At 44.5% G+C, this 15489-nt stretch overlaps 3 protein-coding genes across 5 annotated transcripts in view; all 3 read left to right on the top strand.

The window, feature by feature from the left end:
* The window catches only part of LOC121393056, a 1743327-nt gene that overhangs the window by 1085427 nt on the left and 642411 nt on the right, over window positions 1–15489 (top strand). The window lies entirely within an intron of this gene.
* On the top strand, window positions 1382–4369 carry LOC121401147 (cilia- and flagella-associated protein 251-like). The gene is made up of 10 exons (XM_041585491.1): window positions 1382–1519; window positions 1888–1957; window positions 2057–2096; window positions 2223–2310; window positions 2406–2459; window positions 2557–2616; window positions 2764–2837; window positions 2927–3042; window positions 3140–3819; window positions 4217–4369. The coding sequence occupies exons 1-10, from the start codon at window positions 1487–1489 to the stop codon at window positions 4265–4267; spliced, it is 1266 nt and encodes a 421-aa protein (XP_041441425.1). The 5' UTR covers window positions 1382–1486; the 3' UTR covers window positions 4268–4369.
* Window positions 8860–10977, top strand: LOC121400995 (cilia- and flagella-associated protein 251-like). Its single transcript, XM_041585377.1, has 3 exons — window positions 8860–8876; window positions 9451–10295; window positions 10781–10977. The coding sequence occupies exons 2-3, from the start codon at window positions 9651–9653 to the stop codon at window positions 10838–10840; spliced, it is 705 nt and encodes a 234-aa protein (XP_041441311.1). The 5' UTR covers window positions 8860–8876; window positions 9451–9650; the 3' UTR covers window positions 10841–10977.

Below are 15489 nucleotides of genomic sequence, written 5' to 3' on the forward strand. Positions count from 1 at the left end.
TCTGTAACTAGGGGTGGGAAGCAGAGGCACGTACCATAGGGACAATAGGTAAATAAGTGGGGGGCACAGCAGGTCCCATAGAAGAGAGATAATTTCTCCCTAGGGATTTGACAGTTGGTTTAGTCGGTTGGTTGGCTCTGGGTTAAGTGTATATTCCCTCTGAGCCTTTTTTTGCCAAATTTCCCTTATATTTATGAAAAAATGGATAGTTGGTGCCTCCCAGTCTGTAACTAGGGGTGAGCAGCAGAGGCACATGCCATGGGGACAGTAGGGGGGTGATAGTAAATGAGTGGGAGGGACATACAGCAGGTCCCATAGAAGAGAGATAATTTCTCCCTGGGGATTTGACAGTTGGTTTAGTCCGTTGGTTGGCTCTGGGTTAAGTGTATATTCCCTCTGAGACTTTTTTTGCCAAATTTCCCTTATATTTATGAAAAAAGGGATAGTTGGTGCCCCCCAGTCTGGAACTAGGGGTGGGAAGCAGAGGCACGTGCCATGGGGACAGTAGGGGGTGATAGTAAATGAGTGGGAGGGACAGACAGCAGGTCCCATAGAAGAGAGGTGACTTTACCCATAGGGATTTGACAGTTGGTTTAGTCCGTTGGTTGGCTCTGGGTTAAGTGTATATTCCCTCTGGGGTTATTTGACAAATAACTTTTACTACAATAAAGAAAAAGGGACCAGGACCTGACAAAGCTCAAGTTTAGGGGACAATAGATCTCTGCCTTCCTCTGTATTATATAGGAAATATTAAGCGCTAAATTCATTAACTTGCCTTTTTATTCTCTTTTCTATACAGATTGCTACAGAGCTTTTCCTGCTTTTTTTGGACTGATTTTGCTGTTACACCTGCCTGATAACACCTGGGTTTATTTTTGGCTTCTCCATTGTTCAGTCACATCCATCTTCATCTGAACAGTGTAAGAGAGAGCCAGGGGTTCCTTAGGGAGACCCCCTTGGGGTGCCCCGGCCTTGTGCCGCCCCCTATTTTTTTAACATCGGAGAATCTTCTTGAAGAGGTAAATCTTGCAAATTCAACTGATTCAGCACATGATTTCTTCTTCAGCAAATCTGCCCTAAATTCACTTGAGGGGGGTCCCACGTGGCTTTGTGCATATGAGCCCATACGGTTACTGTATATGGGATTTATAAGAAGCCCATTCATCGCTATCAGCAGCATTAATAATACAAATAGGGGAATATACAGAAGGAAATAATTGCCTTTAAGTTTACTGTTAGTATGTTATAGGATGGCTAAATCTTAGCAACTTTTCAATTGGTCTTCAATAAGTTGTTTTATAGCTGCTGAATAAAAAGCTAAATAATGCAAAAAAACCACAAATTATAAAAAATGAAACCCAAGTGCAAATTGTCTCAGAATATCACTCTCTATATCATACTAAACGTTTATTTAAAGGTGAACAAACCCTGTAACCGTGACTTCATTTTGCCTGATTGTGTCCATTTGTCCCTTTAGGTGTCGACGATGGAGGAGATAACGATCAAGACATCTCTCCTGGTAATGCCTCAGTGTAAAATAAATCCTCTCTCATCTGAACTGCTGTTTCCCTTTCACTCTTCTATATAAGCTCTCCTTAAGCAGCTGTCTGTCTGTCTGTCTGTCTGTCTGCACTGCTTCCTTTTATACATACAGGTGGGAGCTGCCATACCATTTGCCTCTGTGCGGGTAGAACTGACATCCAGGAAAAACAACCACTATATTTATTTCCTTTTTTCAGAATAAAATCACCTTATTCCTGGAATGTTTGCCCGATAGAAACCCCAAACCCTTTTCTGTCTCTATTCTCCTCAGATCCAGACTGACTGTGAGCAGCATTTAGAGCCATTTACTATTCTGTCCCTAATGCTCTTTCCTTTCACTTACAGCCGCTGTACGTCGTCCTGGAGGACTTCAGGGAGGAAGACACCGACTTTAAGGCCCTTGCCTCTTATTACGGTAAAATCCTATTTTATTTATCAGTTCCTACATTTTATTATATGTGAATTCCTTCCCCCCTTTAGCTCAGTATTTAACATAAATGTGTTTTTCCCGCAGAACATCACTACCGGGTCCACTTCGGCAAGAACGTCGTCCTGTAAGTAAAACATAAATGCTCTTATTACATGTTGGGAGTCATTTGCTATTGCCCCAGGGGTAAGTGCAAGGGCAATAAGGCTGGAAAATGTTTTTATTAACGCTCAGTGATATTTTTCTTTTTCAGAGAGGACTTTCTTCTTCTCTATTACATCGACCCGAGGACGACGCACAGAGACAACATTTACGAGTACTGGGTGATGATCGATTATCTGGTATGTAATGCACAACAGATGTCTAGATAAATAGAGAATAAATGATATTAGATTGCCAGCTCTTGTGTAACACTACTACTTTCTTTATGTTACAGGAAGTGCTCGAGAGGGAGTGTGTCGCCCTCTACAGTGAGGAGTTGCTGCCTCCTGTAAGTGTCACTATTATTATTATTATAGGAGAGGTTATTATTCACTGTGTGTCTCTATAATAATTCTATTATTAACATTGACTCTCTCCTTCCACAGGAAGCATCATCGGAACACTGGAGATGGGGGCAGCATGTCGAGTATCTGCGGCTGCAGAATGTAAGTTCCCCCATCACATGGGAATCCCACACCCTCACTGCCCTCAGCGTATAAAGGTACTATTAGCAGCACATATACAGACATAATCATAACTGTCTCCTTTCTTTCCCCTTTGCTCCTATCCTTGTGCCTCCCCTGCACCCGCAGACTATCCAATGGCACCTTCACCAGCTTGCCATGACGCTCTGGGAGAGGGAGCAGAAGCTGCAGGAGGCTGCTGGGTATGTATTTTGCACTAAATACTTTCAATTACACTTACTGTCACTTAAGAATAATGACAATAACGATATTTCTTTCCCTTCAAACCTAGTGAGGAACAACAGGCAAGTCCTGCAGCTGAGGGAGAAGAGGAAGGAGCTCCTGCAGCAGAGGAGGAGAAGGAAGAGGGAGCTCCTGGAGAAACAACAAGCTCCTGCAGCAGAGAAGGTGGAGGGAGAACAGGGAGCCCCTGGGGACGTACCACATCCTACACAGGAGGAGGAGAAAGACGAGGGAGCTCTTGAAGAACAACAAGCTCCTGCAGCAGAGGAGGAGAATGAAGACGGAGCTCCAGAAGAACAGCAAGCTCCTGCAGCGGAGCAGGAGATAGAAGAGGGAGCCCCTGGGGAACAGCAAGCTCCTGCTGCTGAGGAGAAGAAAGAGGGAGCTGATGGATCACAGCAAGCTCCTGCAGCACAAGAGGAGAAGGAAGAGGGAGCTCCAGGAGAACAGCAAGCTCCTGCAGCGGAGGAGGAGAAGGAAGAAAAGGGAGCTAATGAAGAACAGCAAGCTCCTGCAGTGAAGGAGGAAAGAGAAGAGGGAGCTGAAGGAGAACAGCAAGCTCCTGCTGCTGAGGAGGAGGAGAAAGCCCGTGGGAACAACCAGCTCCTGCAGCGGAGGAGGAGAAAGAAGAAGGAGCTCCAGAAGAACAACAAGCTCCTGCAGTGGAGGAGGAGGAGAGAAGCTCCTGCTGCAGAGGATGATGAGAGAGAAGAGGGAGCCCCTGGACAAGAGCAAGCTCCTGCTGCTGCTGAGGAGGAGAGAGAAGAGGGAGTCCCTGAGGAACAACAGGCTCCTGCACCGGAGGAGGAGAAAGAAGAGGAAGTAGCTACAGAACAAGCTCCTGAGATGGAAGAAACCATCGAAGATCCTCCGGTGGTAGAAAGGCCGACCCTCCGAAAACGGGTCAAGAAGGCCATAATGAAGAGGCTTCGCAGGGTTTGGGTAATGTATCAATTTACTGACAATTACCCTTCTTCTAGAGATACCTCATGTTGTCCAATGCAGCTCCACTTTACTTCCAGTCTTTCTGATCATTTTCAATCAGAACAATAGAAAGGAAGTCATACACCCTGTCTGTTGAGCCCGCAGGCTGATCACTTTGAGGGCACACCCCATAGACCAATGTTTGGCTGCCTTTAGGGTGTAAGAGGTTGCTGACAGGGATCTAAGTCTGCAGATAAAGTGTTGATTGTATAGTAGGCCAATAAGACCCAAACAGTCCCCAAAGGCCCAACAAATAGTGCGCTCTTAAAGCAACCAGCGAGCCTTTAATATCATAAAGAAACAAGTGTTTGTCTTTATTCTTATCTTAAACATTTTCTAAATCTTTTGTTTTCAGCATTCCACCCAAAGACTCACCTGCTGCCGCCGACCCTCCACCACGGCCTAAATCCTTTCCTTCCTACCGACCTATCCCGAGAGCGTATGTCTGTGTGTGTCTGTCTGTTATGTACAGGAGGGAGAGTAGGGGGTTGTGTATAGGAGGGAGAGTAGGGGGTTTGTACAGGGAGGTGAGTGGGGTTATGTACAGGAGGGAGAGTGGGGGTTGTGTACAGGAGGGAGAGTAGGGGGTTGTGTATAGGAGGGAGAGTGGGGGTTATGTACAGGAGGCGAGAGTGGGGTTTGGTACAGGAGGGAGAGTGTGGTTTGTGAATAGGAGGGAGAGTAGGGGGTTGTGTACAGGAGGGGAGAGTAGGGGGTTGTGTACAGGAGGGAGAGTAGGGGGTTGTGTACAGGAGGGAGAGTAGGGGGTTGTGTACAGGAGGGAGAGTGGGGTTTGTGTATAGGAGGGAGAGTGTGGTTTGTGAATAGGAGGGAGAGTAGGGGGTTGTGTACAGGAGGGAGAGTAGGGGGTTGTGTACAGGAGGGAGAGTAGGGGGTTGTGTACAGGAGGGAGAGTAGGGGTTGTGTACAGGAAGGGAGAGTGGGGTTTTTGTATAGGAGGGAGAGTGTGGTTTGTGTATAGGAGGGAGAGTGGGGGTTGTGTTATAGGAGGGTGATGGGGTTATGTACAGGAGGGAGAGTGGGGGTTATGTACAGGGGGAGAGTGGGGTTTGTGTATAGGAGGGAGAGTAGGGGTTGTGTACAGGAGGGAGAGTGGGGTTTGTGTATAGAAGGGAGAGTGTGGTTTGTGTATAGGAGGGAGAGTGGGGGTTGTGTACAGGAGGGAGAGTAGGGGGTTGTGTACAGGAGGGAGAGTGGGGTTTGTGTATAGAAGGGAGAGTGTGGTTTGTGTATAGGGAGGGGAGAGTGGGGGTTGTGTACAGGAGGGAGAGTGGGGGTTATGTACAGGAGGAAGAGTGGCGGTTGTGTATAGGAGGGAGGAGAGTGTTGGGTTTGTATAGGAGGGAGAGTGGGTTTGTGTATAGGAGGGAGAGTGGGGGTTGTGTATAGGAGGGAAAGTGTGGGTTGTGTACAGGAGGGAGAGTGGGGTTTGTATACAAGAGGGAGAGTAGGGGGTTATGTAAAGGAGGGAGTAGGGGGTTGTACAGGAGGGAGAGTAGCGGTTACGTATAGGAGGGAGAGTGGGGTTACGTATAGGAGGAGAGTGGGGTTACGTATAGGAGGGAGAGTGGGGGTTATGTATAGGAGGGAGAGTAATTGTATAGGAGGGAGAGTGGGGGTTACGTATAGGAGGGAGAGTGGGGGTTGTGTATAGGATGGAGAGTAGGGGGTTGTGTATAGGAGAAGGTTGAGGGGGGGTGTATAGGTGAGGGGTGAATAGGAGGTGGGGGTGTATAGGTAGGGGGTCTAGCCATGATCCAGGGTGTAGAACCGACTGCCGTTTCTAGGAGTCAGGAAGGAATTTTTACCTTCAGTGCAGATTGGCCCCCATAGCACTCTAGGGTTTTTCTCCTTCCTCTGGATCATCCACTGTTAGGGAGGCCCAAATATAAATTGCCTATTAATTGTAATAAATCCTGTGCTCACCGCCAGGTTTCTCCATAATATGTCTCTGTGTTTTTCTTCAATCCCTATGGTGAATATTGAGGGAAGGGGCTCCTGTGCATCGTTCTACTAAAGATGACTGAGCGGTTGTGTGAGGGTAAAACTGGGTGGTGGTGGTGCTGATACAGGGGTTAAGTTGAAGAAGGGAATGGGTTAATATCTCTGCAGGGTTAATTGATTAATATGTACATGACGGGGCTGAAAGACATAGGGACACATACTGATCTCTAATGATTGGAGGGAACTAGAATATTGCTTTACTCCATAGGCCACAATGTAACAGCATTTCCATTCAAGTCCAAGGCCCCTTTCTTAACACTGGAATTCCATCCACTTCCCACCAGCCTATTGTCACTATACCAGACATTTAGTATATGAAGGAGCTTGATATTGGCCAATGACTAGCTGGATTTGTTTTTTGGGTACCACTTTCTCCAGGTTATGAGACGTCCTTTTGGGGGTGGGGGGTTCCTGCTAAAGCGATTGAGTTAAAAACATTGGTGGCCTGGGGCCCTAAGAGTTAAAAACATTGGTGGCTTGGGGCCTAAGAGTTAAAAACATTGGTGGCCTGGGGCCCTAAGAGTTAAAAACATTGGTGGCCTGGGGCCCTAAGAGTTAAAAAACATTGGTAGCCTGGGGGCCCTAAGAGTTAAAAACATTGGTGGCCTGGGGCCCTAAGAGTTAAAAACATTGGTGGCCTGGGGCCCTAAGAGTTAAAAACACTGGTGGCCTGGGGCCCTAAGAGTTATAGTGGAACTGAGATAACCCCTCGTAAATTCATGGAATATGAATAGGAGTGGCCTGAATAGAGGTATAAGAAAGACGCGATAACAATAAATGTGTAGCCTTACAGAGCATTGGTTTTAGATGGGGTCAGTGACCCCCCCCATTTGAAAGCTGGAAAGAGTCTGAAAAATAAAACAAAAATATTGAAAAAAAAAACTAACGAAGGCCAATTGAAAAGTTGTTTAGAATCGGCCATTCTAATAAAATACTTAAAGTTAACTTAAAGGTGAACCACCTGTTTAATATGGTGGCCCCACCCTGGACCTGTAACCCACACCCACATTTTTACCTACCTGACCCGCAACTGCCTGATCTGCAAACTGATCTGCGACACACTGACCACCATAAAGCAGGAAGTGCCGTTGCTGGAAACGGGAAGTGACATCATCATTAGTGGGCTAGGCAGAAAAAAAATAATTTTATAAACTTTTAAAGAATAAAACATGTTACTGTGTCTCACACCCACTTGTTGCCTTGAATTTATTGCAGAAAAACTCAAGACATCAAGAGTCTGATGAGTAAATAAAAGCCTAATAAATCATATCATGTCCCCCCGCTGTCAGCCGAGTCCATTTGTTGTTCTGTCGGGCTGTGAAATTTCTCCTTGTTTATCTTGAAATGTTCCAGCTCATCCCTTCATCAATCAATAGAATGTTCTGCATTGTCTCCTATAGAGGGGAGCGGGCTGAAGAGTCACCCACAGCTGCACCCTTTCTCCCACTCCCAATGACCCAGGAGGTTTGTGCTCAAGATTGGATGGAACTTTGGCCATTCGGGCTCACACCAGGCCCTATTTATAAATATTCATCATAAACAATTTTAGAACATTCTTAGCTATGAACTTTTTCTCCTTCAACTATCTCTAAAAAAGATTATTTTGCCGGAAATTGTTTCTTTATTAGTGCCTTTTTATTGTTCACTATTTTTTGGATCATTTTGGGCTCTATTATAGGTTTAACCAGGGCCCAGACATAGTTAGAATGCAATCAGCAGTAGATAAAACCTTTTATTAATGCTCCAAGAATGGCAATTCTTTTCAGAGCCAACTTCCTATCAGATATGCAGCCACCCACCAGTACCTGACTAGGGCGAACCTCATCCTTACTTCACTACTGTGTTCATGAAATCAGGTAATGGAATCTTAAAATAGGCGAATAAAATGATAATTAGATTGTAATTATTATTCATTATAGAAATTTGTGTCCCCAGCCTTTTTGTTTCTCATGACTGTTGCGCCCTATTGCTATTTCAGTCCATAAAAAACTATTTGTAACTTTATATTTGAATCAGTGTGGCATTAAGATTGCCAGCTCTTGGCTTATACAATGTAGTCAGCCCATTGCACCTCCAGCTATAAACTAATTATAGAAGAGAATTATATATGTTTTATGTCCCAAACTGAGAAGAAAACTAAAATGCTATCCCCCATATCTGTAAAAACATTTGCCCTGTGGGCCTTTCATTACATTTGCGGGTCGTGAAGCACTAATATTTATGTTAAATTCCCTATGTTGCCAGTATTTGGTTCTTATGCCCTTTTAAACTCAAGAACTGACAGTAAAACATAAATCATATATCTAATTATTATTATTATAATTATATACATATCACTTGGATGTGTGCCTATAGTGACACTGCAGGTGAATGGGAACTGCACAGCAGCGCTGCTCCATATTTCTGCTTTCTCATTCTACCCGATAATATTGCTTAATCCATTATTCTCCCTCAATCTGACACTTTTTTTTATGTTACAGGAAACAACTGGATAAGATTGTGACTGGATTTCCAGCTGCCGGAATCACCTGTAAGTGGCATTATTAGTGATTAATAATAGTGACTGGGTGCCTTAGTAACAGTAGTAACAGAATTATTGACTGGATCTCTTCTAAAACTTCGACACCTAAAGTCCCATTTTCAAGCCAGCAAAATCCGTTGCAATGCAGTTGTGGGTTATGCACAGAGGCCCCTCATAGGAACCCTAATAAACATGGGTACAATGCAGTGTGTATAAACAATTGAGTTTTTTCTCCCACAGCTCAGGAAACATCAAAAATAAGACCGAGACGCAGGGTTGCTGAAGGCCTTTCAAGTAAGTGTCTGGATCACTGTCTCTGTCCCTCATGCTTTCCTCCAATACAGAAGTATAAATGTCTTATTACCTCTTTGCTCCTCTCCTTGTCTCCCAAACAGACTTTAAGATCAATATCGGAGGCATGGAGAGCAAACTCCTCGAGAAAGAGAAGGAGACTGGAAGAAGCTGCCATGTATGCTATTTTACATTTTAATATCCTTCCAGTTATTATGATGTATAAGAACAATTATATATATAAGAAAAAATGGATGTAGCCAGTCAGAGCACTGATTTCAGCGCTTACACAGTTTCATATTGGACTGCAGGTTGCACACCACAATCTCCCAGAATTCCTCAGCTGCAGCCTACAATTAGACATCTAATTTAATCTAATCCAGGGGATAAACAGAAAAAGTCACTTGTACAACCAGTTGAAGTGTGGCTTTGCAATAGTTTGAATTGTGAGTTAGGAACCATTCAGTCCAGGCAAAGAGCAGACAGAAATAGGTTCTATATAATGATCTTAACACAGCAAGAAGGCGAAAATATTTATATTGGAAAATCTGCTCTTTTTATCCCATTTTCCACAAAAATATGAGCTGGTCTATCAGTTTACTCTTATCTACCCATATAATATACTAAATCTGCCCCATCAACACATGAAAGATCATCAGGGAATATATTATTACTTCAGTAATGATATTTGTAGTCTCAACACTTTGAAACAAATTACACTGACTGATTGTTCTCCATTATATCCCCTTTAGGACCAGTCAACAGGAAAAAGTGGAGGAAGATCACCTGCAGGAAGAGGAGAACCATCGGGAGGAGCAAGAAGAGGTGGAACACCATGAAGAGGAACAGGAGGAGCAAAAGAAGGAACTAGACGAGAGATGTTCCTGCTGAAAAGAAAGAGGATATAGAAGAACTGGAGAAGGAGGTTCCTCAAGAACAGCAAGAGGAGGAGATGGAACAGGAGGAACAAGAGGAGCAAAAAAGGAGCAAGACAAAGATGGTCCTGCTGAAAAGAAAGAGGATTTGGAAAGAACTGGAGAAGGATGATCCTCCTGAACATGAAGAGGAAGTGATGGAACTGGAGGGACAAGCGGAGCAAAAGCAGGAACAAGAGAAAGATGTTCCTGCTGAAAAGCAAGAAGAGGCAGAAGAACTGAAGAAAGATGTCCCTCTTGAAGAGCAAGAAGATGTGGAAGAACTGGAGAAAGAAGAGGTGATAGAACTGGAGGAAGAAGAGGAGCAAAAGCAGGAACAAGAGGAAGATGTTCCTGCTGAAAAGCAAGAAGAGGCAGAAGAACTGAAGAAAGTGGTCCCTCTTGAAGAGCAAGAAGATGTGGAAGAACTGGAGAAAGAAGAGGTGATAGAACTGGAGGAAGAAGAGGAGCAAAAGCAGGAACAAGAAGAAGGTGTTCCTGCTGAAAACCAAGAAAAGGGCGAAGAACCAGAGAAAGATGTTCCTGCCGAAAAGAGAGAAGAGGTGATAGAAATGGAGGAACAAGAGGAGAAGCGTGATCTACAAGAAGAAGTTCCTGCTGAACAAAAACAGCAGCAGCCAACCCGGAGAAGAAGGGTTGCAATCAGGCTCCAGAGGATCTGGGTAATATATCTAATTATTGGCTTTCTACTTTCATATGCTAATGCACCATGTTGGCTCTCGTGTACTTTATAGCCTTCCAGTCGTTCAGGCTGTCTACCCAAATGATTGGAGAAATTGAAAGGTTGCCATAGCTGCCTTGTATGTTCTCTGTTTTTTTTTGCCTGTGGCCTGATCAGTCAGAGAATTTCCCCTATTGGCCAGGGTATGGCTGTCTATAGGTTGTACTGGGTTACTGACTCTGAGCAGAGATCTGGCCAAGTCTCCAGATACCGCTGTTGATTCTCTATAGACCAATTAGGGGGAGGTTTGGTAACTCTCATAGGGCTGTTGTAGCTCTTCCCTTCTTTGGAACTAGAAACTAGACTCACACCAGCTGATCAATATAAGAATAAAAGGTGCCATTCTATAGAGCTGACATGCTAATAATTATTTATCTGTAATTAATTCTTCTTTAACAATTTACAAGATATTTCTTTTCTTTGCAGCGTTCCACCAAGAAGTTCTTCCGAGGGATAAACTGTCGACGCCCCACTCCTGCGCCGTGAATACCTTGCACCCACACTGGAACCCACACAAGCATTCACACATACACTTACACCTGCACCCTCCCTTCCACACACACATACTAAAGGAATCATTCAGTATTAAAATAAACATTAGGTAAATAGATAGGATGTGCAAATAAAAAATGTTTCAATTATAGTAAGTTAGCCAAAAATGTAATGTATAAATGCTGGAGTGACTGGATGTCTAACATAACAGCCAAAACACTACTTCCTGCTTTGCAGCTCTCTTGGTTTCCACTGATTGGTTACCAGCCACTAACCAATCAGTGACTTGAAGGGGGCCACATGGGCTGCAAATCAGGAAGTTGTGTTCTGGCTATTATGTTAGACATTCAGTCTCTCCAGCCTTTATATGTTACATTTTTGGCTAACTTACAATATTAGAAACATTTTTTATTTTAAACATCCTATCTATTTACCCAGTTTTTCTTTCTTACAGTGAATTAAACACAGACATATTAAAGGAACTGTTCTGTATTAAAATAAAAATTAGGCAAATAGATAGGTTGGGCAAAATAAAAAATATTTTGAATATAGTAAGTTAGCCAAAAATGTAATGTATAAAGGCTGGAGTGACTGGACGTCTAACATAATAGCCAGAACACTACTTCCTGATTTGCAGCTCTCTTAGTTTCCACTGATTGGTTACCAGCCACTAACCAATCAGTGACTTGAAGGGGCCACATGGGCTGCAAATCAGGAAGTAGTGTTCTGGCTATTATGTTAGACATTCAGTCACTCCAGCCTTTATACATTACATTTTTGGCAAACTTACTATATCAGAAACATTTTTGATTTTGCACAGACTATCTATTTAGCCAGTGTTTATTTTTATACTGAATGATTCCTTTAATATGATTCCTGTGTTCAGTTTAATGCAAATAGAAAAACTGGGTAAATAGACTGTGAAAATAAAATAATGTTTCTAATATAGTGAGTTAGCCAAAAATGTAATGTTTGAACGCTGGTGTAAATGGATGTGTAACATAATAGCCAGAACACTACTTCCTGTTTTGCAGCTCTCTTGGTTTCCACTGATTGGTTACCAGCCACTAACCAATCAGTGACTTGAAGGGGGGCCACAGGAAGTAATGTTCTAGCTATTATGTTAGACATCCAATCACTCCAGCCTTAATACATTACATTTTTGGCTAACTCACTATATTAGAAACATTTTTTATTGTGCACAATCTATTTGCATAGTTTTTATTTTTACACTGAACTGTTCCTTTAAGCCATGATCCAGGGAGTAATACCGATTGCCATTTGGAGTCAGGAAGGAATTTTTCCCTAGGGTTTTTGCCTTCCTCTGGATCATTAGCTGTTATGAATGCCCAACCCGATTGACTTTAATATGAATAAATCCTGTTCCCACCAACAGGTTTGCCCATAAATATGTCTCTGTGTTTTTATTGAATCTCTATGGTGAATCTTGAGGGGAGGTAAGAGGCTCCAGTGCCTCATTCTGATAAAGGTAACTGACCAATTGTGTCATTTAATACTGTGGGGGGACTGCTCAAATGGGCAGGTGTGGGGCAGAGTGGGAAAAAGGTTTTGTTAAAGGTTTGTATGGTTTTATATCTGTGCAGGGGGTTGTTAGAATGGGTTCTGCTCTGGGAATTCATTGGTTAATATGTATGTGATGGGGCTAAAATACACAGGGTTAATATCTGTGCAGGGGGTTGTTAGAATGGTTTCTGCTCTGGGAATTCATTGGTTAATATGTATGTGATGGGCTAAAATACACAGGGTTAATATCTGTGCAGGGGGTTGTTAGAATGGTTTCTGATCTGGGAATTCATTGGTTAATCTGTAAGTGATGGGGCTAAAATACACAGGGTTAATATCTGTGCAGGGGGTTGTTAGAATGGTTTCTGCTCTGGGAATTTATTGGTTAATATGTAAGTGATGGGCTGAAATACACAAGGAGCAATAGACACAGATATGAGGAGACCCTACTTACTATATTATACTACAATATCACTTTATTCCACAGTACATAATGTAACAGTATTATATGGGTGCTGGGTGGGTTACAAGCAACATATACAATAGTTTCTCCAAAAATGCCACAGGTGTATCTCACATTGTATTTAGCACAGTCAGTGGTGCAGCAGTTTGTGTAAGTGGAAAGGACCAAAATTCGCCTTAAAAGGGGTGTCACTGCCTCTTAAAGTGCCTCACTGAGCCGACAGCGAATCACAGGACCCAATACACTAGTCTGACACCCCCCTGCCAAAATACATCCCAGCACCCACACACTGTACCCCCATATACTTAAGTGGTAAAGTGCCCCCTATGTAATAGCACCGCCATCTCAATTCACTCCACACGTTATTTGTCTGCCCCCTATGAACGCAAGTGGGAAGTACCAATAGTTTTTGGCTGTGCCCCTTGTATGTGCCGCACAAATACCCCCCTGCAGTTGGTCAGGTTTTGCCAGGACAAAAGGTTGAACTTAATGAATGTGGGTTTTTTCCAACCAAAGCTGCTGTGATTCATACAAATCATTTTACAGAAATGCAGGGGGGACTCTATAGAGGGAGATGAGCCTGCAACTGTTGGGGTGCCCAGGAATTATATGGGGCTGATTGAGACTTTAGGGGATCCAACAATCTGATTGGGGGGCTCAATAACTAGTGTTCCCCTGCTGAAAAATTCATGTAGGAGATTCTCATATAATTCAGTACAAAGATCCCAATATAAACATATACATTATAATAACTGCTTCATATAAACCCCTCCACTTACTACTGATTTTTATCTGTTTTCTGTTAGTGCTGGGGTATTACAACTACTACTAATAGCACTTTCTCTCCCTACTATACCTGCTATCCCACAGCCACATTCCCTTCTCACAGACTATTATCCACTGTTACTATAGGCACCATCTCTCCCTACTATACCTGCTATCCCACAGTCACATTCCCTTCCCAGATTCTCTGTGTACAAGAGGGAGAGTGGGGGTTTTGTACAGGAGGGAGAGTGGGGGTTGAGTATAGGAGGGAGAGTAGGGGGTTGTGTATAGGAGAAGGTTGAGGGGGGGGGGTGTATAGGTGAGGGGTGAATAGGAGGTGGGGGTGTATAGGTAGGGGGCCGGGAGGTCTAGCCATGATCCAGGGTGTAGAACCGACTGCCGTTTCTAGGAGTCAGGAAGGAATTTTTACCTTCAGTGCAGATTGGCCCCCATAGCACTCTAGGGTTTTTCTCCTTCCTCTGGATCATCCACTGTTAGGGAGGCCCAAATATAAATTGCCTATTAATTGTAATAAATCCTGTGCTCACCGCCAGGTTTCTCCATAAATATGTCTCTGTGTTTTTCTTTAATCCCTATGGTGAATATTGAGGGAAGGGGCTCCTGTGCCTCGTTCTACTAAAGATGACTGAGCGGTTGTGTGAGGGTAAAACTGGGTGGTGGTGCTGATACATGGGTTTAGTTGAAGAAGGGAATGGGTTAATATCTCTGCAGGGTTAATTGATTAATATGTACATGACGGGGCTGAAAGACATAGGGACACATACTGATCTCTAATGATTGGAGGGAACTAGAATATTGCTTTACTCCATAGGCCACAATGTAACAGCATTTCCATTCAAGTCCAAGGCCCCTTTCTCTTACGGCCTTGGGGGACACAGGAACCACGGGGTTAAGCTCCTCCCTCCAGGAGGCAGGACACATACTAAACAAAACAAAAGACTGGACTCCTCCTTCTCCCTCTATATCCTCTCCTGCTTAACTCCCCCATATCAGTTTTTTAGTGTCCTGCCAAGGAGGTAGGATGACCTCTAGGAGGTCCTACTAAAGGATACTACGGTCAACGATTAGCGTTGACACCCGGGGTGTGACAAGAGTCAGGGGCACTCCTGATCTCTAAGGTTAGCCCCCTCCGCGGGATACCTCTGCTGGGGTCGGTAAGACTCATGGGAGCAGACCACCCATCACGTACCTGTTCCACGCCTCAGTGGAGCAGGTGATGGCCAGACAGAGAGGCTCAGGAGGGGGAGTCCCAGAAGACCCTCCGGGGGTAAGTAGGCCAGCTGGTTGACAAGCGCACCTCCTCCCCCCTTTCTTGACTCACGCTTGGCTTAGTGTCCCGTCTGCCTGCCTGCCTGCTGGGGGGGGGGGGGGCGTGGAGGGAGGGGGAGGGGAAGTCGGGCGGCGGTCCTGATCGTTTCGTCGATCGGCGCTCTTTCCCCGTAGGTTCCACTTCCGGGTTACACTGGCGCGTGCGGATGACGTCAGCGTCGGCAGGGGAATATCAGCCTCGGTGGATAGCGCTGGAAACCTTTTCGCGGGACGCGCAGGACGGAGCCTGGATTCTCTTCTCTCTCTCTCTCTCTCTGTGTTCCCTCTCCCGGTGCAGGTACGGTGGGTGGAGGGCGGCTTAGGCTGGGCAAGACTGAAGGGGAGCATGTTTCCCAGGGGAGGGAGAGCGAAGGCCTCTGCCTCGGTGACATATTTGGCATGCTCTTTATGCTCTGCAAAATTTTCGAAGGGTCAGGAGAACCCAGTGTGCGCAGGCCTGCTCAGCTACAGAGGAACCATCAGTCCCTCCTGTACAATCAGACCATACAGGTCTTGGGAGCATTACCCCTACTCTGACAAATGCTGGGGATTCTGTGGGGGC

The sequence above is a fragment of the Xenopus laevis genome, chromosome 3L (assembly GCF_017654675.1).
Source record: "Xenopus laevis strain J_2021 chromosome 3L, Xenopus_laevis_v10.1, whole genome shotgun sequence".
Lineage (NCBI taxonomy): Eukaryota > Metazoa > Chordata > Amphibia > Anura > Pipidae > Xenopus > Xenopus laevis.

Coding starts and splice junctions, on each gene's coding strand:
- LOC121401147 (XM_041585491.1), top strand. CDS start 1,487: ATGGAGGAGATAACGATCAAGACATCTCTCCTG. Junction 2,311..2,405: donor GGGTGATGATCGATTATCTG/GTATGTAATGCA, acceptor TTTATGTTACAG/GAAGTGCTCGAGAGGGAGTG. Junction 2,617..2,763: donor AGTATCTGCGGCTGCAGAAT/GTAAGTTCCCCC, acceptor CTGCACCCGCAG/ACTATCCAATGGCACCTTCA.
- LOC121400995 (XM_041585377.1), top strand. CDS start 9,651: ATGGAACAGGAGGAACAAGAGGAGCAAAAAAGGAGCAAGACAAAGATG. Junction 10,296..10,780: donor TCAGGCTCCAGAGGATCTGG/GTAATATATCTA, acceptor TTTTCTTTGCAG/CGTTCCACCAAGAAGTTCTT.